The sequence below is a fragment of the Boleophthalmus pectinirostris genome, unplaced genomic scaffold, assembly GCF_026225935.1.
Source record: "Boleophthalmus pectinirostris isolate CB_2022bp ecotype Guang Dong unplaced genomic scaffold, ASM2622593v1 HiC_scaffold_18, whole genome shotgun sequence".
Classification (NCBI taxonomy): domain Eukaryota; kingdom Metazoa; phylum Chordata; class Actinopteri; order Gobiiformes; family Gobiidae; genus Boleophthalmus; species Boleophthalmus pectinirostris.
Window position 1 is genome coordinate 43,093,151 of NW_026571133.1, and position 25,538 is coordinate 43,118,688.

General features: G+C 38.7%; 1 protein-coding gene across 1 annotated transcript in view; it reads left to right on the forward strand.

The window, feature by feature from the left end:
• The first annotated feature begins 549 nt into the window (after positions 1 to 549).
• Positions 550 to 25,538, forward strand: part of arrdc1b (arrestin domain containing 1b) — a 93,102-nt gene continuing 68,113 nt past the window's right edge. The window contains exon 1 of the mRNA XM_055153571.1: positions 550 to 754. Within this exon, the coding sequence (XP_055009546.1) occupies positions 637 to 754 (118 nt within the window). The 5' untranslated portion in view covers positions 550 to 636. The remainder of the gene's footprint in view (positions 755 to 25,538) is intronic.

A 25,538-nucleotide genomic window follows, 5' to 3' on the forward strand; every position in this document is an offset into this window, starting at 1 on the left:
TTGACTTGGACTTATGGGCCAGTGACTCGAGACTCGACTTGGACTTGCCTGTATTTGACTTGGGACTTGACTCGGACTTGAGGAGAGAGACTTGAGACTTGCAAAACAACTTGGTCCAACCTCTGCTTAGAAACACAACATAATGAAACATAAGAAACTTTTTTGGTTTAAAGACTTGAAATGACTTGAAGCTCGAAGCAGACGACTTGGACTTGCCTGTATTTGACTTGGGACTTGACTCGGACTTGATGTCAAGAGACTTACTTGAGACTTGCAAAACGACGACTTGGTCAACATAATGAAACAGAAGAAAAGTTTTGGGAATATGAATAATTAAAGGATTTAAAAAAAGCAAGAATATTCCCTTTGCCAGACATTTTACGCGTGTGAATGATTCCACACCAATATTTACTCTCACTTCTCCACTGTCCGATTCCCCTCTAAAAAAAAATATCACTTTACATACATTTCCATAACCCCCGCGTTCCCAGGGCCGTGATTGGGCGCTGGTCACATGACGTCACTGGTCTCTGGGGGAGGGGGGCTGGAGCAGGTGAGCAGCGCCAGCATCGCTCGCTCTCTCTCCGTCTCTCTCATTTTACGCGCAGACTGTCCGCCGTAGCGCGCCGAGCAGACATGGGCAAACTGCAAGAATTTGACATCACTTTCACCAACAACAAGGTGGTCTACAGCCCGGGGGAGTCTATCACCGGAACGCTCAAAATACGCACCGCCAACTCGCTGCAATACAAAGGTAATCCAAGACACCGTTTTTACGCATTTTGGGGTTTCTCGGTTACGTCGCTGGATATGAAGAAGTTACTTTTCCCTCCCCTCGTGGTTGCTTTAGCTCGTGTTTTTGGCTCTGTCGCGGTTGCTGGTTGCTTCTGGGAGTAGACTGAGCGCTGGTTCGTGTTTTGTTTGCGTTGAAAGTCAGCTAGAGCCGGAGACTGTTGATCTTTCTCGGTCTACGGTGCCCTTGGGTGCCCAGAAAGACGCCCTCGAATAAAAAAAAAAAAGAAAAGCGTACTGGGAAGTGAAAATCTCTGACCACATCCTCTTGCATGTCTCCGCGTTAGCATCACGTTATTACGACGCAAAAAATTGTTGTATTGTGCCAGAACAACAGGTGCGTAATTACAGTGTTATTAATGAGCAGTACCGTGACCACTCACTTTGTTTGGGTGCATTCAGTGTAACTTCCTCTTCTAGTCTTCTTCGCTCTCACTGGCTTTTTTTCTCAACAAATTAAAGGTTCCATCTTACACAAAATTAACTCCTGTGAGCTGTTTTAGTCTGAGACATTTTATAATGTTTGTTTAGTTTCCTTCACACATGTTTCATTAACCTTTTAAGAGACTGTTTACATTTCCAAAGCTCAAAATGGTACACTTTGTGATGTCATGAAGTGGTTTTTCAACTGAACAACTCCTTTTTACCTTTGGTTCAGTACAGATTGGAAATTCAAAGACTGAAATTAACCATTCTTGATTCTAGTGAAGTGAGTAATGAGTTCTAGTCTTGGTTTAGTCCTGGTTTAGTCTTGGTCTAGTCTTGGTCAAGTCTTGATTTGGTTTGAGGTTTAGTCCCGGTTTAGTTTTAGGATTGATGAAGTGATTGTGCAAGTGTGAATGAATGCTTATTTTGGTTCTAGTCTTGGCTTAATCATTGTCTAGTCTTGGTCTAGTCTTTGCTTAGTCCTGGTTTAGTCCTGATTTGGTTTCAGGTTTAGTCCCAGTTTAGTCTTAGCTTTGATGAAGTGGTTGTGCAAGTGTGAATGAACATTTATTTTGGTTCTAGTCTTGACTTAGTCCTGGTCTAGTCTTGATCTAGCCATTGCTTAGTCCTGTTTAGTCCTGGTCTAGTCTTGGTCTAGTGCTGATTTGGTTTAGTCCCAGTTTAGTCTTAATTTTGAAGAAGTGATTGTGCAAGTGTGAATGAACACTTACTTTGATTGTAGTCTTGGCCCTGTCCTGGTCTAGTCTTGGTCTAGTCCTGACTTGGTTTCAGGTTTAGTCCCAGTTTAGTCTCAGGTTTGTTGAAGTGATTGTGCAAATGTGAATGCACCTTTATTTTGATTCTAATCTTGGTTTAGTCCTGGTCTAGTCTTGGTCTAGTCCTGGTCTAGTCCTGGTCTAGTCTTGGTTTAGTCCTGATTCAGTTTCAGGTTTGGTCCCAGTTTAGTCTTAGTTTTGATGACGTGATTGTGCAAGTGTGAATGAACCCTAATTTTGATTCTAGTCTTGGCTTAGTCCTGGTCTAGTCTTTCTTTAGTCCTGGTTTAGTTTTGGTCAAGTCTTTGCTTAATCCCAGTTTAGTCTTAGTCTAGTCTTTGTTTAGTCCTGTTTCAGTCCTGGTCTAGTCTTGATCTAGTCCTGATTTGGTTTCAGCTTTAGTCCCAGTTTACTCTCAGTTTCGATGGAGGGATTGTGCAAGCGTTAATGAACCCTTAGTTTGATTCAAGTCTTGGCTTAGTCCTGGTCTCGTCTTGGTCTACTCATTGCTTAGTCCTGGTTTAGTCCTGGTCTAGTCTTGGTCTAGTCCTGATCGCATTTCAGGTTTAGTCTCAGTTTAGTTTTAGGTTTGATGAAGTGGTTGTGCAAGTGTGAATGAACACTTATTTTGTTTCTTATCTTGGCTTAGTTCTGGTTTAGCCTTGGTCTAGTCTTGGTCTAGCCCTGGTCTAGTCTTTGTTTAGTCCTGGTTTAGTCCTGGTCTAGTCTTGGTCTAGTCTTGGTCTAGTTCTGATTCGGTTTCAGATTTAGTCCTGGTCTAGTCTTAGATTTGTTGAAGTAATTGTGCAAATGTAAATTAAACCTTATTTTTATTCTAGTCTTGGCTTAGTCCTGGTTTAGTCTTGGTCTAGTCCTGGTCTAGTCTTTGTTTAGTCCTGGTTTCATCTTGGTCTAGTCTTGGTCTTAGTCCTGATTTGGTTTCAGGTTCAGTTTCAGTTTAGAGTCAGCTTTGTGCAGGTGTGAACGCAATCAACGCAACCTTAAAGAATCTGTCATCTTTACATTAATCTGAGATTTACAGTGGGAACGCCCTTCCTATGACCCCGTTTCTCTGATAAACTGTAAACCGTTATCATTTTTCCTGTTTGGTGGAGTTGAGGTTGGAGTTACGGTGTATTTCCTGTAGTGTAACATATCAATAACACATATTATAGTGTCAAAGTAAGCTTCAGAAGCTCACATGTTCAGCAGTTGCCGAAGTTCAAGAGTTACCACAGTAGCTTTAGACATTATGACAGAACTTAGATACAATGCTTTATAACATGCAGTTCTGTTTTTTCTGCTGTGTCCTTGGGCAAGACACTTCACTCACCTTGTCTTAAGTGTGTGTGTGTTAGTGGTGGGAGGGGCCAGTGGCTCAGATAGGCAGATGTGGCAACAATAGGAGTTTAAAACCACCGAGTGCGGAGTGAAGGAAGAACGCAAACGTGACTTTGAGCATCTGGAAAAACATTTTACAAGACAGACATTATTCAGCTGAAATCTAAAATCGTTTTGTAAAGATTCAGACTTTCTAATCAAGGAAAAAAACTGTATATTACTCTCTTAGCAGTAACTTAATATACTATTTACTCTCACTTTAAAGTTTTCATATCAAATACTATGATGACGACTTTGAATTAGAGATGGACAATAGAAATTTCTGGTATCAACACGATATCAAACCAAGTACTTTCTGAGGTATTTTTTCAATATTACTCAAGCTGCGTTTACATGATGACGGTCTGAACAGAAGGCGCAAAAGTGGCGATGCGTCTTCGCTTTATATTCCGCGTTTAGACGAGTGTTTTCAGGAGGAAATCTACGCACATACGATGACGCAAAAGTGTGTGGAATTGGATTGTGTGTGTTTGTACTTAAAGCAACAAGAGCGTCTTTGGACATACAGAAGTTTTCACGCCACGCATTTTCATCAGCTCCTCCTTCCACAAAATTGTTCCACCATCGACAGGTTCTCCAGGTCTCGTCCATATCCGTCTGACTCGCCTGCATCCAGAATTGGACAGAGGTGATTGCAGATCCTTCTCTGTTCACTAATAGTATCTCTGCAGATTCTCCACATTTGTTGGGAGCCTCCTGTAAATTTATTAGAGCTGAAAGTCCGACGCATGGAAATTATCCGACATGTTTGTTTCTGTGTTCTGTTTGTATGTGATGTAAACTTGTATGCCAGGAGTGTCAAACTCAAATTCACAAAGGGCCAAAAGTAAAAACTGGGCCAAAGTCATGGGCCAAACTAAATATTTATTGAAAAATGTATCTTCTTTTGAGATATGTAATGTTAAAGCTTTTCTTTTAAAATAAATGTTTAATAATAGTTTTGATTAAACATTGAATCCAGAACAAGCAAAATATAAAATAATAACAACATTTTAAATAAGTAATGTCTCTATAGCCTGTATCTGTAGCCTGCGGGCAGCTCTAATACAGATTTGATATGATCTCGCGGGCCAAATATAATTATATTGCGGGCCAAATTTGGACCCCAGGCCTGAATTTGACATGTCTGGTGTACGCGACGTGAGCAGATCTGACCAGAGTTTTGCCTCTTGGGCAGTGTAGACGGTAGGGCTGTGTATCATGATGAAGTTGCCGATACGATACATACCTCGATACATAGGCCACGATACGATACATATCTCGATACAGTGAGCTTTTGATTCAATATGATATATTTCAAATTGATTCAATACAGTTCAATAAAAATAAAGACTAAATCATGTCTGTGATACTAACAGTCTTTGTTAAACCAATTTTTGTGCAAAGTTCATATGAAACACAAACATTTTATTCATCAAAACTGTGAAAATGTCAAATGTGTCGCATAAAAAAGTTTCCTTCCGCTAAACAAGCAACAAAACTGTAGCAGTGTAACAAAATAATTTAGTAAAATATACCAAAAAATACTGTTGGTGATATAGCGATACAGATATCGATACTGTATCATCACATTAAGTGATGCAATATATCGATATTTCAATATTTTTGCACACCTCTAGTAGACGGAAACACTATGGTGGAGCGTGTTCAACTTTTCCACTCTGGAGGTTGGTTTTTGCATTTTTAAACCCCAAAAATGCCGTCACCGTCTAAACAAAAGGCACTTCCAATAAAATATTTTGGTCGTTTTTACCCGCAAACGTTCTTTAGTAAACACGCCCTCAGATCTAACCTCTTGGGCGAAGGCATTTCATAAAAACATACGGATGTGTTTTGACATGTTTATTTCTATGGTCTATTAACTCCTAACACAATATGATCACCATGTTACCTTTAATTGTTTTGAAAAAGCCATAATTCACCCAAATCAACGTATTAACATATTTTATGAGTTTCACTTTCATTTCTGACACTCCCGCATTCTCCCCTCGCGTTGTTATCCAAGTCACTCCTTCAAATCAAACTACTGCACATCACATCCGGTTTGTGAAACTGCCGTGTTTCGTATCCCGCTTTTGTGTATTTATGGAGAATTGTCGAGTGGGAGCATGTGTGACGTTGGCGTGTGGGCGGAGCCTTGGACAGAAACTTACAGGAGGGTTTGAACGTTGAGATCGCTAAAATATTGAAACCTGCAAGGACGACTAAAAAAACCTCTTCATGCTTTTGAAGAGGGAACAAAAACCTCTTTAAATTTTGCATATGTTAATGACTTTTGATATTTGCATGAAAGTATCAGTATCGAGTCAGTATTTCTATATTTGATACTTTGAATCTTTGTTCCTCTTCCTCACCTGATCTTCCTAAATACCTCACAGAATCTTCTTTTTTGTTCCGAATCGCAGCACCTGACACCTGACACATGTTTGGACTTTTTCTGCACTTGCATTTCGCTTGTTTCATTTCAGACATCATTTTTAACCGTTTTTTTGGACGACTGACTTGATCTCAGGCGCTGTCCAGACCTTTTAAGTCCACTAATGTGTCTCAACTGGGCCCAAAACTCCCACTGGCAGGTGAGGCAGGTGAGCGAGGTGCAGAGGGGCTGTGGGGTTTCCAGCGGAGACACAGAGGGGCCATTGTGAGCGCTCATGTTTGCGGGGGATTGTTCTGTGATAATAGAGAGACACTATCTGCTCTGAGGACCTTTTTTTGGCTCCGAGGAATGTTAATGGAGAGACGGTGTTTACATGAGGACGGCCCACACAGATGAGGGGGGTTCAAATGAGAATACGAGACAGGAAACAAGATGGGTTAAAAGGAGGGTGTAGTGGTTTAAAAATAAACCACGATCACAAATGAACCTGTGTCTCCAGAGCCTTCACCTGCAGATCGAGGACACATCCACGTTTGTCTCGTTGTCAGTTTATGGACAGGCTCTGATTCATGATTTTCTGAAGGCGCTGGGGTTGAATTAGTGACCGTTCACATCAGAGAAAATCATTTAGGTTTAAACCAACTGGATTTTCTGGCTCTCCAAAGTGAGGAGCTCATTCTGCTTGTTTATTATCAGTAGGGGTGTAACAATATCCAAGTCTTACGATACGATATCATCACGGTATGAACCTCACGGTATTGCGATATCGTGGGAAAGCTCACTTTATGGTGGTAAGGCTTTATCTTGATTCATCAGCCGGTTTCACTTCGTAGAAACCGTTTGACCTCGCAGTGTTAGGATTCATTCGCTCGATGGTAGGAGGGTACTTTTTGTCATTTGGTCGTGACGTTTGTAATGCGCTGCTAACAGGGATAACTGTTTTTTTTCCCAAATCCTGTAGGAAGAAGGACAATAACATCTTTTAAAAGAAAGTGAATATGTAGCAATATATAATAAAAGTAAATGACATGAGAAATAATGATTATATAAGTAACTACTAAAGAAAAAAGTAAAGGGAGTCAAAATCCTAAGGGGGCGGTCACTTTATTATAGCGCTATGTTCACCCCGGGGTCAAAATACTATCTCACACCGGCTTTAAATCCTCGATCTCAGGAATCATTGACAACACTGAATGTATGGCTCTTTGCTGATTGGTTGGTGCCTGAACTCACACTTCCGGGGTTTTTTGCGAATTATCTAGTGTATTTTGATTCCTGACCAAGTCGCTGGACAGAAATGAAACTGAGCAGAGGCATTAGGTGGCGCCAGACTGGCTACAGAGGCTCACGATTAGGGATGAAACAATGAAACTATATCCAAATCTCTTATGATATTTACACAATATTTTCATGATATACATCTCATTAGGGATGGGCATGATTAGTCGATTAATCGATAATTGATCATTAAGAATTTCATCGATTACATTAATTTTAATTGACAAACCGAATGTAGGTTGCTGTGTGTAGTGTGACCAAACAGGTGTGTACATGTGTCTCTGCATCGGAAGGAGCGAGACACAAACAGTCGGTCAGTTTCCAACGTACCGAAGCACAAATGTGTATTTAACGATGATTTGTACAAGAAATTCCACGCTTTCCGTTGTGTTCGGGGCAAGTGTGAGTCCATGTGCACAGTGTACAAAGCAGCACATATGTTTCGGTGTCCAGTGGGAAAGTTTTGCCAGGTGAGAGTCGCTCAATGTCGATGACGAGGCCCCGCCCCCCTCCCCCCGTACGGTGTCCTGGTTTTGACAAACACAAATCTGGTCACACTAACCTGTATTCACCTGAGTCATGTCTTTTAATCTGACAGAAGTTGAACCACATCAGCGACACAAGATGCTGTGAGTTTATTATAATTAATGATTCTAAAATACATTAATGATTAATCGATTATGCAAAATTAAATGAATGATACGATGCGATTTTGTGGAGACTAACTGTGTTTTGACTTTCTAAGACTGTTAGTAGTCTGCACAAAGGAATCAGTCTATGTAAGCTTGAATTCAAAGCACTTGTAATTCGATATATTGTGATGGTCCATGATATTATTCTGAGAACTTTGACGATACGATATCAGCTCACCAAAACATCAACAACTTCAGCATCATGTCCGCTGTTGTTGCTCACCACCACCGGCGTGAAAGTGCGTTAAAATCTTCACATTTTCGTCACATTGTTTTTCAAGAACTCCTAATTTTGGAGTAAGTTAATGAAATGTTTTACCATCAGGATACAGGATGTTCAACAAGTGTAAACATCGATTTCCCCGTGTTATGAGTCACTGACGGTAACTCACCTGTGTCGAATGAGGTGAAGGTTCATTCGCTCTCATTCTCTCGATGACGTCCAGCATGTCTTGAGTAACTTCAGAACCGCTGAGTCGTGCTGACGCAGTTACGTCACAGTGTGGGTGATAAGGCTGATGATGGATGGAGACCGGAGGGACAAAGTTTAATGTTATAAATGGTCCCATTGTTTTGTCATTGATTAACCTGCGTGAGAGTCACCGAGCAGACTGGTCATTAGAGACTGATATGTTTCTATTTGTATTGTGTGTGTTTTCTTTTTTCTTTCCGCTGACCAACTTTGAATTCTAAATGTGCAGGGTTTGTGTCATGACTGAAACAAAACACAACTCCGGGTCTGTTACTGATGAGGAAACATTATAACATTGCTCAGAAAATGGGGTACAGCCCTTATTCCGACAGACCCCCACCCCGACATGCCATGATTCCGACATGGCCCCATTCCAACACTTTTTGATGCCACCATTCCAACACCTTTTATGTCACCGTTCTGACAACCTACTCACAGTTTGGAGTGTCGCCTTTTTTGCCTTGTATACACAGTATGGACCGAGCCTCTAAACCAGGACTAAAACCAGGACTAAACCAGGTCTAAAATCAGGACTAAACTAGAACTAAAACCAGGACTAAACCAGGTGTAAACCAAGACTAAACCAGGACAAAAATCTGGTTTAAGCCCAGGTCTAAACCAGGATTTAACCAGAATTTAACAAGGACTAGACCACGCCGTGCGGACAGCGTCTCCTCTCATACGTGCCTCCTTCACTGCCAGTCCTTGCAAATATTGTCCTGTAAAGAGTGCCGCCGCAACTTAAAAATTCCCTTGTGTGTTGGAATGTCGGATTGTTGAAAAAAAAGCTAAAGTTCCGCCACTCCGAAAGGCGGTATGTCAGAATAACAGCATCTAACCCAGAAAATAGCCTAATATAGAGCCTTTCAGTCGTTACCTAACCTGAATCCTTCTTAATTACGTACTTAATTTGTTCATTATAAATTATTAATCATTCTTAATTAAGCTGTCGTTGCTTTAAAATGTTATATATGCTTTAAAAGTGTCATAACCATCATGTTCAGTAACCTCTCTGTCACTTGTAATCGTCGTGCTCTGACCTGCGCGCCGGACACTCTGAGGTGATTACCCAGAATGCCGCGGTGCCCTGAGACAGATGGTGTTACAGAGACGAGGTCAGGGCGGGCGCTGGGGCGTGAGGGCGTGAGGGCGTGAGGGCGTGAGGTCGTGGCGTCCTCTTCACTCCAAATCTAAAAGCAGGAGATGGAGAAGAAACACGACTGAAACACAAAACCAAACTCCTGATGAAAGGTTCTGCGGTTTGGAGGCTGAGAATCGCTGTCAGGTCCAGAAATGTCATTAACCAAAAGATAATTGCAACTGGAAAACACGAGATGGTTCTGTTGATACTTTGCAGCTCATGTCGTCAACTTTCCCCGGGGAGTTGGTGCTAACTGTACGCACTGCTCTGTCTGAGGCTTTATTAGAGTTTAATCTGAAATGTATTTTAGCTCAATCTGACCAGAAATAACTGATTGAGTAGTAGCAGTAGTGGTGGTAGTAGTAGTAGTAGTAGAAGAAGTAGTAATAGTATTAGAAGTAGTAGTTTTTGTTGTTGTTGTAGCAGAAGTATTAGTAGTAGTGGTTGTAATAGTAGAAGTAGTAGTAATATTATTAATAGTAGTAGGCCTAGTAGTTGCAGTAGTAGAAGTAATAGCAGTAGTGGTGGTAGTAATAGTAATAGTAGTAGTAGTAGTAGTAGTAGTAGTAGTTGTTGTTGTTGTAAAAGTATTAGTAGTGGTAGTAGTAGTAGTAGTAGTAGACGTAGTAGTAATATTAGTAGTAGGCCTAGTAGTTGTAGTAGTAGTAGAAGTAGTAGCAGTAGTGGTGGTAATAATAAGTAGTAGTAGTCGTAGTCGTAGTAGTAGTAGTAGTAGTAGTAGTAGTAGTAGTAGTAGTAGTAGTAGTAGTAGTAGTAGTAGTAGTAGTAGTAGTAGTAGTAATAGTAGTAGTTGTTGTTGTAGTAGAAGTATTATTAGCAGTAGAAGTAGATGTTGTAGTAGTAGTAGTAGTAGTAGTTGTTGTTTTGTAGTAATAGAAATATTAGTACTAGTGATGGTAGGAGTAGTAGAAGTAGTAATAATATTAGTAGTGGGCCTAGTAGTAGTAGAAGTAGTAACAGCAGTTGTGGTGGTAGTAATAGCAGTAGATCTAATAGTAGTAGAAGTAGTAGTAGTAATTGTTGTTGTTGTAGTAGTAGTAGTATTAGTAATAGTAGTAGTAGTAGTAGTATAAGTAGTGGTGGTTGTAGTAGAAGTGTTAGTACTAGTGGAAGCAATAGCAGTAGTAGTGATAGTAATAAGTAGTAGTAGTAGTAGTAGTAGTAGTAGTAGTAGTAGTAGCAGTAGCAGTAGTTGTTGTAGAAGTATTAGTATTGGTGGTGGGGGGGTAGTAGTAATAGAAGTAGTAGTAATATTAGTAGTAGGCCTAGTAGCTGTAGTAGTAGAAGTAGTAGCTGTAGTGGTGGCAGTAATAGTAGTAGCAGAAGTAGTAGTAGTAGTAGTAGTAGTAGTCGTTATTGTAGAAGTATTATTATTAGTAGTAGAAGTAGTAGTAGTAGCAGTAGTTAGTGGTAGTAATAGTAGTAGTAGAAGTAAAAGTAGTAGTAGTAGTAGTAGTAGTAGTAGTAGTAGTAGTAGTAGTAGTAGTAGTAGTGGTAGTGGTAGTAATATTAGTAGTAGGCCTAGTAGTTGTAGTAGTAGAAGCAGTAGCAGTAGTGGTGGTAGTAATAGTATTAGTATTAGTAGTAGTAGAAGTAGTAGTAGTAGTAGTTGTTGTAGAAGTATTAGTATGAGTAAAAGTATTTGTTGTTGAAGTAGAAGTTGTTGTGGTGCTAGTAGTAGTAGTGGTAGTAGTAGTAGTAGTAGTAGTAGTAGTAAATGCAGTAGGCCTAGTAAAAGTAGTAGGCCTAATAGAACTAGTAGTAGTAGTAGTAGTATTGTTAGTAGTAATAGTTACAGATAAATGATCCATGTTTTTGTGCTCAGATCCTGATGCAGATATTTTGTGTTTAAGTATCAAGTGTCAGAGGCTCATATCAGAGGAAATAAAGTCAAAGTGTCATTTACTTCCTTTAAACGTTTTCTAACTGTTATTTAACATGTAAAGATGCACTGTGTCACTTTTCTGGTGCAGGTTTCTATGGATATGCCATAGATCTGCCTGGGATGTTCCACAGTGTGACATTCAACAGCTCTACTTTACATTTATTCAGTTATAGGTGTTTTTATAACTCAAAAATACCTCGAAAAACAGACATTCTGACTGTGATCACCATTTTTGTTGAAAATAAAACACTCGTATTGATCACTGGCTCCTGAAGATGCGCTGTTTAAATCCATTTTCTTCAGTTTTCAGACTTTTTGAAACTTTTTTGACAAAATAATGTGCGCATTGTCTCTCCAGGGTAACTTTTAAACATTCCACCATTAGAGATACACATAGAGCACCCCCGGCGTAATGTCACAGCAGAGTATGAACAGGTTGCAGTGCAGTAATGTCACAATATTCTAAAATCCATACCAAAAAAGGTCAAACATTGTCAGGTGGAGTTTGCTGCGGAACTGTCAGATTACAGATTTGTTGAGTGGTTTATGGTTCATATCTCTGTAATTCCTGGGCCTATCCACATGAAACAAAAACTGGCTCAAAGTTCACGTCTTGTGTCAGTATAAATTAAATAAAATGAGTCATTTCTTCACAATAGCTTTAGAAATTGGTGCCATAACCCAACCCCAAAGACGTAATTGTCGTCTGGGTTTGTGTAGCTGATCCCAAACAAATAATGAGAAGGTTCAACATTTGTGGATCAGAAGTTTGGAGATATCTTCAAAAAAAAAAAAAGTGAATCTACTATTAAAGGCCTCAGACTCCATCTAAAATTATGATTATCATTATTTTCATCAAAGTCTAGAATGGGAATGCAGTCTAATCTCAATAATAAAAAATAAAATAAATAAAAAAAGTCCCTTTATTTATGTTTCCCAAAATAGTTTAAAATCCTTATATGTTTGGCACAAGGATCAACAAAAAATAAAAAATTTAAATCTAAAAGCTAAAAAATAAAAATATTAATAAATAAATACATACATAATAAAATAAATAAATATAAAAAATATATACATAAATAATGAAATAATAAATTTAATAAATAAATACATAAAAAAAAATTAATAAAGAAAGAAATAAAGTGTGATAAGTAGTATCTTTTCCACACCCTGAGAAGACACGGCTGATACAGTGAGGTCAGACTCTTCACAAAAAACACAGTGCTCACCAAAACGGAAAAGAAACAAAAAAATCACAGTTCACACCTACTGCAGAATGTGGAGGAGTTGTTCACACCTGTGGAACTATTCTGTTCCATTTCTATTGTACACGTACCAGTGGTTTTCTAAGATGATAGATCGTAAAACCACCACTGAAAGAAGAAGTGTCGTTAACAGTTTCCAATTTCCTGAACAGCTTTTAAACAAGACCAGAAGTCAAGTATCAAAGAAACATTATTTTGTGGTAAATATTACATTAAAATGCATTTGTTACTATCATTAAACCTTTTCCTTTGTATGAAAATAGAGTTTTTTTGTTCCTGTTTTTGTTTTTTGCATGACTTCTACTTTCTGCTGACTGTACAGTAGAGCCCTGCCTTCTCAGCTCAGGCTTTTACGCTGTTAATGTACCACAAATGCACCACCATCGCCAGCAGCAGCACCGGCAGCACCGGCAGCACCGGCAGCAGCACCGGCAGCAGCACGGCAGCAGCAGCAGTGCGATGCGTTCATGACACCGGCTCTCTCCTCGCACGGCTCACGTCTTCTTCACATGTCTGACTCACATGCCTGACTCATGGTGCACTTCTGTAAAGCTCTTTGTTCAGGCAAACCACTTCCTGTGTTTGTGTGAAGCTTCATTCATGATTTGGGCTTAGAGAGGGCTGTTGACTGCAGAGGTTCCTTGTTCAGACTCAGACTCAGGCTCAGTAGGAGTAGGACACACACATAGGTCATGTAGGCAGCCTGTAGAATGGCTGCACAGTGTACTATTACAGGGTCATACATGTATGATCTTTTGGTGTTTACATTTGGGTTAGACGTGTTTTAGACCTGCAGTTATAATGTTATAAGTTAGTATCTATCTATACCAGGAGTGTCAAACTCAAATTCACAGAGGCCAAAATTAAAACTGGGACTAAGTTGTGGGCCAAACTAAATATTTATTGAAAAATTTCAACAACATGTGTATGTTTTTTCTCTTCTTTCGAGATATGTAATGTTAAACCTTTTCTTATTAAAATAAGTGTGTAATAGTTTTGTTTAAACACTGAATTCAGCACAAGCGTAATATAAAATTATAACAAAATTTTAAATAAATAATGTCTCTATTAGGGATGGGCATGATTAATCGATTAATCAATAATTGATCATTAAGAATTTCATCGATTACGTTAATTTTAATCGACAAACCGAATGTAGGTTGCTGTGTGTAGTGTGACCAAACAGGTGTGTACATGTGTCTCTCTGCACTCAGAAGGAGCGAGACACAAACAGTCAGTCCACCTGCAACGTACCGAAGCACAAATGTGTATTTAACGATGATTTGTACAAGAAATTCCACGCTTTCCGTTGCGTTTGGGACAAGTGGGAGGCCATGTGCACAGTGTATAAAGCAGGAACATATGTTTCGGCGTCCAGTGGGAAAAAGTTTTACCAGGTGAGAGTCGCGCAATGTCGATGACGAGGCCCCGCCCCCCTCCCCCCGTACAGTGTCCTGGTTTTGACAAAAACAAATCTGGTCACACTAACCTGTATTCCACTGAGTCATGTCTTTTAATCCAACAGAAGTTGAACCACATCACATTTGTTTCTGTGAGATTTGAACAAAACTGAATTAAACACATTAAAATCTCAAACGGGATTGATGTGGCTCTAAAGTGGTTACAGTTTATATGTCGTAAAGTTGAATTTATTTATGCATATATTAGTAGTGCAGATAGTAATAATAATGATGATCATTTTAATATAAAAATGTTAATGATTAATCGATAATCGATCGTTAATTCTTCCGATGATCGATTAAGAAAATTTCATCGAATGCCCATCCCTAGTCTCTATAGACTATCTCTGTATTGGGCGGACCAGCTCAAAAACATATCTGATATGATCTCGCGGGACAATTATAATTATATTGTGGGCAAAATTTGGCTCCCGGGCCTCAGTTTGACATGTCTGATCTGTAGTATCTAGTTCTACCAGTGTCTGGATGGGTGCCTGAAAATGACAAATCCTACAGGAACTCTTGACCATGAACCTATTTGCCTGATTAAGCAAGACCACATACTGTACAAATTGTGTACTGCTTTATTTATTTATTTATTTATTTTTATTGTGTTTTTCATAAAACAAGCATGTATGGACAGTACAATGTAATATAGACCACTGTTTTCCAAAGACAGGGTTGTGACCCTCAGGTGGGTCGCAAGAGATTTTTTTTTTTGGTCGCCTTATCACGATCTGCATGTCAATCGATCCACATACGATATACAGTTCTGCCTTTACGCCTAATCTGCTGTTGTGCTATCCTCCTGCACCGAGACTAGAACCCGCTACAAAAACACAGACAGACCCACCTAGAAATGTTAAAATGTTAAGACATGTTTTGTATACTTCCTCATCTTTTTGTAATTATTTTATTGACTGTTTTGTTCCAATATTGCTGGTACAGTGTAATGATGAAAAAAAAGAAATGGGCTACATTTAAGGTCCAAATAGGCGACTTCTGGATCCTTTTATTTCTACTTCAATCACTGTTTTTCATTGTTTAAAACTTGATTAACACTAATTGTTCAGAGAGACACGATCACTCAGTCAACAATAAAATATATATTGCTCAAAATCCACCTTTATTTTGTAATTTATGAATAATCTCTATGGACTTGGGTCGCAAAGGTTTGTGACTTTTAAAATATGGATCCCCAGAAAAAAAGAAACACTGATATAGAGAACCCCAAAAGAAATAAACAGTGACAGGGAACAACAAGACGATTCAGTGAATAACACTGTTTCACCTCAATTATTAAATCTATAAATGGTTGCCATATACAACAAAATGTTCCCAAATTACCCTTACCCTTGTTCCCAAGTGCCTTACTTTTTCCAGTTCTAAATGTTTCACAAAGTCTTTTATCATGACTGAAGGAGAAGCGGGTGTTTTTTGGTTCCCAGTTTAGCTAAATGAATCTCGGTTTGATAATCTGACAGCTGCTGACTTCACTCCAAAGAGAGCAACTATTTGATCAGCTTAAGTGGTTTATTAAGAATTTTGGACCAAGTATCAAATATGCTTTTCCAATTCAATGTAACACTAGAACAGTTCCAAGAGATGTACACTAGTGAGGCCAGCTGCTGTCTGCACCTGTCACACAGAAGGAAACATTCAAGATAAATGGAGTCTGTGCAACACTTAAAATTAGATCAGATTGTGCCAAATACAAAGAAACGAGTGGTGCACGTTCTCTTGATCTTTTGTCCATTGAATACGAGGAATGAGCACGTCCAGGTCCTTCTTCCTCGCATCTCTGAAGTGATCTGGTAAAAAACAACAACAACAACTGAGGACTGACAAACAACACATTTCTGCAGAATCAACAATCAAAGCAGTAAACTCTGAGACCAAAACTGTAAATCTGAGACAAAACAATTTAGGCTGGACTGCAGGGCTTAACGCTCAATTTGGATTTTTTTGTGAAATCCGATGTTTTTGAGAGGTCGTTCACATTTCCAATTAAATGTGACTTGTATGTGATCCCCTTTGTGAACGTTAAACGGCCCAAAAGTGTCCCACATGTGCACTGGAGACACGACATCAACCTCAGCGAGCGTCTCTGTGTTTACGGATGTTGTCCAAACATGGATGCACCTTGAGCTCAGCATTTTAAAGTTCCTCTTGTACCGGAGCCAGAACATGAACAACTTACTTGTTTTAAGGGGGAGATAGAAGAGAAGGACAAGGTTTTTGGTCGTGACGTCCGTTGAAAGGAATGTGTGGATGTGGAGACGGAGCCAAGAGTGGTGAGTGGTGATGTGCTTCACTTCAGTCACACAGAGTTCATTAACAATTTTCTCCTACTTCAGCGCAGAATAGTGACGTTTGTGGCTTGTTGATAACGTGTAGGTGGATGAATGCACTTTGGCCGTTCAGACTGAAGTCACATGTCAAAAGATCAGATATGTATCAGTTTCAGGAGCACATATCCAAGTGGCCTGGGTCACATTTGAAAAAATCTGATCTGTGTGGTTCAGACTGTCATTAAAAGATCAGATACAGGAACATAGAGGCCAAAAAAATCAGATTTGGGTCACTTCAGGCTGCAGTCTGAACATAGCCTTAGATTTTCTGAGTTCAGAGGAGATGTTGTCCAAATTTGAGAGACACGTCTTAATTTGGATGGTTGTTTTCAGGCGCTGTGTGGTCTAAGGCTGCACCTGTCACCCACTGCTCCTGACAGGGTTCCCCACTGACACTGGCTCAAGCTCAAACTCAGCTTTCCCAGTGTAGAGCACAGTAGTCAAGCAGAGACAGACTTTTTAACGCATCAGCTATCAGCCTTAAATCTTAAATCTCCAGTATTCCTCTAGTGTTTTGTTTGCCCCAACCAGCTTTCAAAATATGTGTAAAGAATATATGCTTAAAGGTTTGAAAACTTGAGTCTGAAAAGGCTACTGCAGAAATATGACTACACTGCTCTCTTATCCAGTGTGTAGAAAAACAAATTCAGGTTAGATTGTTTGGAGAAAATAACCAAAGAAAGAAAAAAGTGTCCTATCTACAATTACATTAGACCAGTCAATTATTATTTGACCATCATTTGGTAGAACATTTATTGTCATTTTCTTATCAATAACATTTTGAACAGCTTGAAAAGCCTTTGAAGTTGAAGTGCAAGATTCAAGTTAACTAAACAATTGTAATAAAAGTCTGGGTCGCTCTTCAGTGGTGAGTGAGCTGCTCTCTGATGCTTAAGGCTCTGGAGTGCATCAGTCTTTGTCTGGCTGTAAACAGCAGGAACACTGTTTGACTGCTGTATTTTTCAGAATATAAGGTGAACATAAAATTCTTTAATTTTCTCAAAAATCAACAGTGCATCTTATGTATTAATTCTAGTTATGTTTACTGACCTCGAACCGATTTTATGTGGTACACAGCTGAGCAATACGGCTCCCGCAGTCAGGAGCCTCAGAGTAAATCCAACAGAAGCTGAACCACATCAGAGCACAAGGAGCGAGCTGTTTTTTCAGCGCTTTTGCAAAATTAGCCATGTGGCTTTAAATTTTGTTTCTGTAAAATATAAACAAATGTAAACAAATGTGCACAAAGCTGCATTAAACATATTATTACTCAATGTATATTTGAGTCCTCCTCGTAGGAAATAAAAAACAAAATTAAATGTGATGGCATTTTATATTTCAGCTCCAATTTAGCCACCAGTCTTTTATATCCAACACCGTCCACTGTGGAAAATGGATGCAAATCACTGGCTTTATATTCTGACATGTATTCTGTTATTTCTTGAGCTGTTCTGAGGCAGTGCTGTTGTAAACGCTTCATGTATAATCTTTTGTCCTGACTTGATTTTCTGAACACATTCTTGAAAACTTTCGGCGTGTGGGTTTATCAAAAGTGACTTCTCATGTTGTAGTATTTCTCGGGGTGAACTGCACGGTGCATTAGCAGTGTTTGCATACTGTCTGTTGTTTGTCTGGCATCTTTTCTCCTTTCTTATTTCGTGAACTTTTGCTACGATGATATTGTGATATCGCCAATATCATTACACTCCTATTTATTATTGTTCTATTTTCATCGGTACTCTAAGGGGGCACCAGTGGTTATAATATTTTGCCTCACCTGTGCTGGTCATACAGACTGAATAACTGTATCTTGTTTAATCCGTCTCCAGCAGGGACGGCCAGCGGGACCGTCTTTATTGAGTGAAAGTTTGTGCTCTCCCAAACAGACTCTCAGCTTACAGCGCCCGGCTCCAAACCGGCCCTTTTTAGCCTGTTATTTCTGTCTTATGTGAGCGGGGCGTGCTGTTACCAAAATGCGGTCTATGAAATACATCTGTCCAGATACGAATAAGCTCCAGAGGTTTTGTGCGAGGCCGGAGCAGAGACTAAAGGCAGCGGCGTTGTATTATTGATGATAGAATGCATTAGACGGCTGTGGTATCGATCGCACTCGGGCGGTCGTTACAGCGCAGCCATGAGAGGGAGCTACTCATGACACAGTATTTACACATTAGGAGCACACATCGGCCAATCAGAGGCTGCGGTGTTGGACTGTGGGCCGCTCCATGTGCTGGTCCTTTAAATAGACTTGAACGATTAGATTTGAGATTCATGTTTTAAAGCTTCTATATTACGCAAAATTGACTCTTGTGAGTTTTAAAGGTCTGTCAGAAGTTTTTCTCCATGGAGATGTTATTGCTTTGGCTGGAATGTTTCACAGTATGACTTTAAACCTTTTTATCGTCATGGAGACTGAACCAGACCAAGTTACAGGTCAGATCTGTGAAGAACTCATTGTTTTTCTAGGTGCTTTTTAAGCTATAGAACCACCTGTAATTGAATAAATGTAAAATAAATGTCCATAAATACAAACAGGTGACGGACCCCCAACCAAAAAGTTACATAGTGCACCTTTAAGTCATGTTAGAACATTATTGTGATTATTGTGCACCTTGTGATGTCATGTAGTGGTAGTTTTCAAGTGAACAGCTCCTTTTACCTTTAATTCAGTAGAGATTGGCAATTCCAGTCCAAAAATCATCCAAATTATTCTTGTAAAGGTGTATGGAGTTTAAAAACACAGTGGAGCACTTCTTGTATCATGACATCATCACAAGGTGGAACAGAGTGTTTTCTGCATTGCTTTTTGCTGTAACACAGTAATGAAAAAATAGTAATATTTTACTCAGTACAAATGTCAGTAACGCGCGTTACAATGAAAGGACCGGTGCAGAACTCCGTGCTCCACGGCGCGAACCGCAGCTGACGCCCGATCACGCTTTGCAGACATCCTGTTCCACAGACTTGGGGTTCTCTCAGGGGCTGTCCTAGATTCCAGGTTTTAGTCCAAGATTAGTCCTGGTTTGGTCCTGGTTTAGTCCTTGTTTAGACCTGGTTTAGACCTGGGTCAGTTCTGGTTTAGTCCTGGTTCAGCTCTGGTTTAGTCCTAGTTTAGTCCTGGTTTAGACCTGATTTAGACCTGGTTTAGTCCTGGTTTAGACCTAGTTTAGATCTAGTTTAGTCCTGATTTAGACCTGGTTTAGTCCTGGTTCAGTTTTGGTTTAGTTCTGGTTTAGTCCTGGTTTAGTCCTGGTTCAGTCCATATGCGGCGCAAAAGTTCAGCATCTTCACAGTTCACAGTGCTGCAATAGTCCTGTAATGTCTTACATTACATACATACAGTAATATTGTAATGTAACAAATTACTTTGAAATGACAGTACCAGGTCATAAATAACATATTACAGTTTTAAAGTAACTTGTCCAACAGTGCTGTTTGAGAGAAGAACTCTGAGTATGCAGGTTTGTGCGTTAAACATGTGAATGAAAAAAACACAACTCCATGTCTGTTTGTGATGAGGAAACTACATCATAACATACTAGGTCAGAAAACAGTGTCATATGGACCTTTTAAGAATAGTTTCTGTTCAGTTTTGTTTTGAAAGGAACTGTTTGTGGCCTGCACTATGCATCACAACTGAACCTGTGTGTCCAGAGCCTTTACCTGCAGATAGAACACACGTTTGTCTCATTCTCTATTTATGGACAGACCATGGCTCATGTGAAAGCTCAGAACGAGTATCGGCTTGAGCGTCCCCCTGGCTTGAATGTATCGAGTTAGAAAATCTGAACTCTATTTCATAATAAAATCAAATATGAATGTACCAGACCAAATGTCGGACCAAATGTTTATGTCATTTTACTGGTCTTCCCAAAGTGACAAATTTTTTCAGCAAGTATTATCAATGTAATTTGTTCGCAGGAGTTACTATGAAGTCGTATTTTAAATATTTTTTTCCTGTTCCCCATGTCCTAGAGCATCTGTAACTGTTGATTTGGAAAGAAGTATGAATTATTTCCTTACCTGCTGCCATGAACATAATTTGTAATCAGCGCAACACAAGAAACGTAGAAAGCTACAGAATTTGTTCAAAAATCATTTAGAATCACTTTTGAGATATTGTAACTTGTATATTGTAATTTGCGTTTGTGATTAATACTATATATATATATATATATATATATTATATATATATATATATATATTTTTTTTTTTTTTAATGTATATTAGGGATGTAACAATAACCGAAATATCGTGATATCTTATCGTCAAATTTCTCACAATAATATCGTGGACCATCACAATATATTGAATTATAAGTCTCTTTGGTTAAATGAAGAGTTATGGGGCAGCAATAGCTAAAAAAAAGACAGAGGGAACTACATAGACCATGATCCTTTGCTCCATTTCAGCACAGACTACAAGAAGAAATAACTGTTCTAACACTTTTAAGTCTTAGTTCTTTGGATTTTGTCTTGTCAAGGCATTTTAAGAGGAAAAAGTTGCATATTCACGGTTTTGTTAACCTCCACAAAATATCGCAATAAATATCGTACCGTGAGATGTATATCGTGACAACATCATACTGAGAGATTTGGATATTGTTACATCCCTAATCATGAGGCTTCCCACCATATCATGAGCTTTCCCACGATATCGCTATAAATATCGTACCGTGAGGTTCATACCGTGATGATATCGTATCGTGAGACTTGGATATCGTTACACCTCTAATTTATATGTATATAGATTAACTAACTTAGTTTCATAAAGGGGACAATTCAGGGGAACTTTACAGCTGATTTCCCTCAGAACCTCCAGAATTCTCTCCCTGAGCTGCAGAGGCTGCACTAGCACTGACTCAGGATTGGTGCAGGTGTTGGGGTTTAGGTAGAGATCATTCAGATCAGAGAGAGACATTTTAGGTTTAAACACACTGGATTTGAGCATTGAACCTGGCAACACAAATGTGAGAATCATGTGAGGCTCATTCAGTTTTTCTAATAAATAACAGTTGATAACACAATAGGATCTTGTGTAATAAGTTGTTTTAAGCAACTAATCTATGGTATCGGTTAATATTGTGTATTGGCAGATACTTAAAGTCAAAGTATCAATATCCATATCGCTGTACTGTTGTCTGAAGAACATAAAGGAAAACAATATTGTGTTTAATTTTTGCAGAAGAAGCCTGTAACTATGGAGAAAGAAAGCTGTCAAAAATATTCGTGTGCGTAAAATAGAAATCCGTGCATATTTGGCTGTAGTTGCGCATAAAATAAATATTTGTAAACTCTCAAATGACTCCAGTCGTACATAAAATATATTGTGTGTATTTTATCCATCAGAATACAAATTGAAAAATTACGACGTCATGAATTACAATCACGAAATGAAAATTTACGATTACGCTTTCATCAGTACGAATACGAATTCACAGACGGAACTTTACTGTCAAAAATACGTCATCACTTCACAGACATTATCCATCGAGCAGAAGAAACATCGATCAAGATCAAGACTGTGCAGCTCAAGTTTGTATCTGAGTAAAAACAGAGTAACAGCACAAGAAGCTACAACAGCGACCAACAAGTGGGTTAATTCAAATCTATTGTAAAAATGTCTTGAATTCGGGAACCGAACGCTGCTGTATAATATTGTGTAGAAACACCTCCTTTGAACGGGAAATTGCACCTATATGTTAGAAAACATAGTGGAGCCAGTTGGCAACATCAGACGTAACGTTATCCCAGGGCTAATTAGCAAATATCGGCGTTCTCTGTATGTTTAGATTAAAACATTCACGGCTACAGCCACTCTGTGTTTACCCTCTGCTACAAACTTGAGCTGCACAGTCTAGATCTTGATCGATGTTTCTTCTGCTCGATGGATAATGTCTGTGAAGTGATGACGTATTTTTGACAGTAAAGTTCCGTCTGTGAATTCGTATTCGTACTGATGAAAGCGTAATCGTAAATTTTCATTTCGTGATTGTAATTCATGACGTCGTAATTTTTCAATTCGTATTCTGATGGATAAAATACACACAATATATTTTATGTACAACTGGAGTCATTTGAGAGTTTACAAATATTTATTTTACGCGCAACTACAGCCAAATATGCACGGATTTCTATTTTACGCGCACAAATATTTTTGACAGCTTTCTTACTCCATATGTAACCCTGGCACAGTGAATGTTGTGTGCTCACATTAACCTCCGACTCTCTGTTTCACACACACACACACACACACACACACCCACATAAACACACACACACAGCCACCTGATACTGCCCTGCCCACCTCTTCCCACACTCACACAGAGCCTTTGTTTAGGCTTTGTCATATTTTCTTTCACCTATTCATGAATTATGGATTCTTGTGTACACGTCTTCAAGTCAGTCCACTCTGACTCCGAATTCGAAGAATGTTTAACTAATATGATAACATTTCTGTGTATTTTCTTTGATAGATCTTTTATATCTCATTTCCTTATACTTTGTAGACAGTATTACAGTATATTTAACTGTCTCGTGTACTGCGTCACTCCAAGGATGTGTACACCTTGTTTTTTTATTCTTAAAGAGCCTATACCCCATTTCTTTCCATGAATTTGAGCTAAATGTGTCTGGCCCCAGTACAGATATATTAGTTATAGTTATAGAATAAGCAGCTCTTGAGGTCAAAATAAGTCTGTTCTATCTGCATCTAATTGGAAAGTGTTTTCTTGTCCAAAATCAGGAAGTGCTCTCATCTCTGAAAGTTGTGAAAAGTGCTTCTAAACTCATCGTGGTGAATAATTAGGATGCTCTGAATGCAGAAGGTGTAAGTGAGGAAGAACTTTGGAATGAACTAGTTCTGTTTTTCACGTTGTTAAGACAGTAAAAACCAGGTACAGGTACAGCTTTGTCCTCATTAGATTGTATATTGGGGTGAGGTGTGAGGTCCGTGCTTGTGGGCTTGAGTGAGGATGGTTGCGCCCTCTGTGTTAAAGCCCTGAGTGACAGCTTCCCTCAGTGCGTCCTTCAGCTGTGCTTATGCAGGATCTGTGTACATGTGTAGCAGGTGTGGACTTTGTTGTAGTGATACTTATTAGAGACAGTGATTGGCAAAACAATGTAAAGCTAACCAATCAGAAGCAGCCTCTCTCTACATTTGGGTTTTAAAATGGTTGAATTAATCCGCTCTACATCATCCTGGTGTTTTTAAAGTAAATGCCGATACGATACCTTGATACATAATCCACTATACAATACATATCTCGATACAGTGAGCTTTCAATTCGATACGATTATTTACGATACATTACGATATATTTCAAATCGATTCTATAGAGTTCAGTAAAAAATAAATCAGGGGTGTCAAACATACTTCAGCTGATTTTCTGCTAAAATATTTTAATTATATTTTCTATTAAAATATTGTAAATTTTCTGTGGTGTTTATCACAGCAGCGTCTCCAGCGTCTCTGTACGTGGCCCCTCCCACCAGAGCAGCACAAATGAAGACTTGTCTCTTTCCAAACGCTCTTAAAGGACGATCGTTTTGACTGTTGACCGTGACACCCTCATCAGAAAAATGTCCAACATGAGAAAAGTGGAGCAGAGTGCAGGATTTTACAACAAAAATGGACTTATTCCTATTTGCAAACAAGTTCATGTTAAAACATTGTGTTGAAATTGCATTTTTCTTAAAGTTTCAGGTTGTTCATAATATTATAATATTTTGTAAAAGAAAGAGTTCATCAATTAAAAAAGATTTCTGTAATAGATTTATGTTTCTCTGCACAAATATTTGAACTTTTTGGGGAATATATGCCATGAGTTTTCCCTTCTCCTTTGGGATAAAAGTAGGTTGAATATGGCCCCTGGACCAAAATGAGTTTGACACCCCTGGTCTAACTCATGGATGTCTTTGCACTTCTTGTGCAAAGTGAATATGAATTGAACATTTTGATCATCAAAACAGTGAGTTTGTCAAATGTGTTGCATAAACGAGTTTCCTTCCTCTAAACTATAGAGCTGGGTATTATTAAGAAGTTGCCGATATGATACCTCTATACACAGGCCACAATACGATACATATCTCAATACAGTGCACTTGTGATTCAAAACGATGTATTTCAAATCAATTCAATACAGTTCAATAAAATATAAAGTCTAAATCATGGCTGTGATATTAAAAGTCTTTGTTAAACCACTTCTTGTGCAAAATTTATATGAAACACAAACATTTAATCATCAAAACAGTGAAAATGTTAATTATGTTGAATAAACAAGTTTCCTTCCTTTAAACAAGCAACAGAACTGTAGCTGTAACAAAATAATTGAGTAAAATATACACAAAAACACATCTATAGATATACTCATATATAATCATATAGAGTATATAGATATTTTGATATTTTTGCACACCCCGAGTGTTTTTCATTCACTCTTTTATTTATAAATAAATTCCTATTCCTAATATGGGACTGGCTCCAAATTCCCTCCTATAACTGCTGGCCTCATGAGCTTCATTTGACTGGAGCTGAGCATTTTACTTTACCGTTTGTTTGGACTTGAACGGGCCGTGCTTTTCTCTGATTGATCTTTTTGTAAGTTAAGCTCTTGTGACATCGTGAAGACAGGTTTTGTATAATCTAGGACCTATAGTACACAAAACTGTTCCAAGAGTCCACAAAACTGACTCTTGTGAGATTTAAAACATTTTATAATGTTGTTACTTCTTCAAAAAACACACCTGGAGTTGTGTTTTGTTTCACACATATATTATTCGGTTTATATCTCCAAAGCTCAAAATGCTCTGCTCCACCTTGTGATGTCACGTTTTTAGGTTAACAGCAACATTTAACCTTTTGTTTAGTAAAAATAAGCAATTCTAGGACTGAAATTATCCAAATGATTCTAGTGAAGGTGTACGGAGATCAGAAAATAGAATAATATTGGACCAAATGTAATAAAATGTAATATAATTGAAATATTCAATGTTAAAAGCGTCACAGTTCAGCTTGTATCTGTCTCTGTGTGTGAGTTGTAGTGACAGGAATACATGGACTGAAGTACGTGAGTGTGTCCCCTCCTCTGAGCAGTACTCATGTTGTATCTGTGTACTTGTATACCCGTGTACTCGAGCCGTAGCTGTGAGTACATGAGCAGGTGTGAACAGGGCTCAGACAGCCTGTAGCAGTGATAGTGAT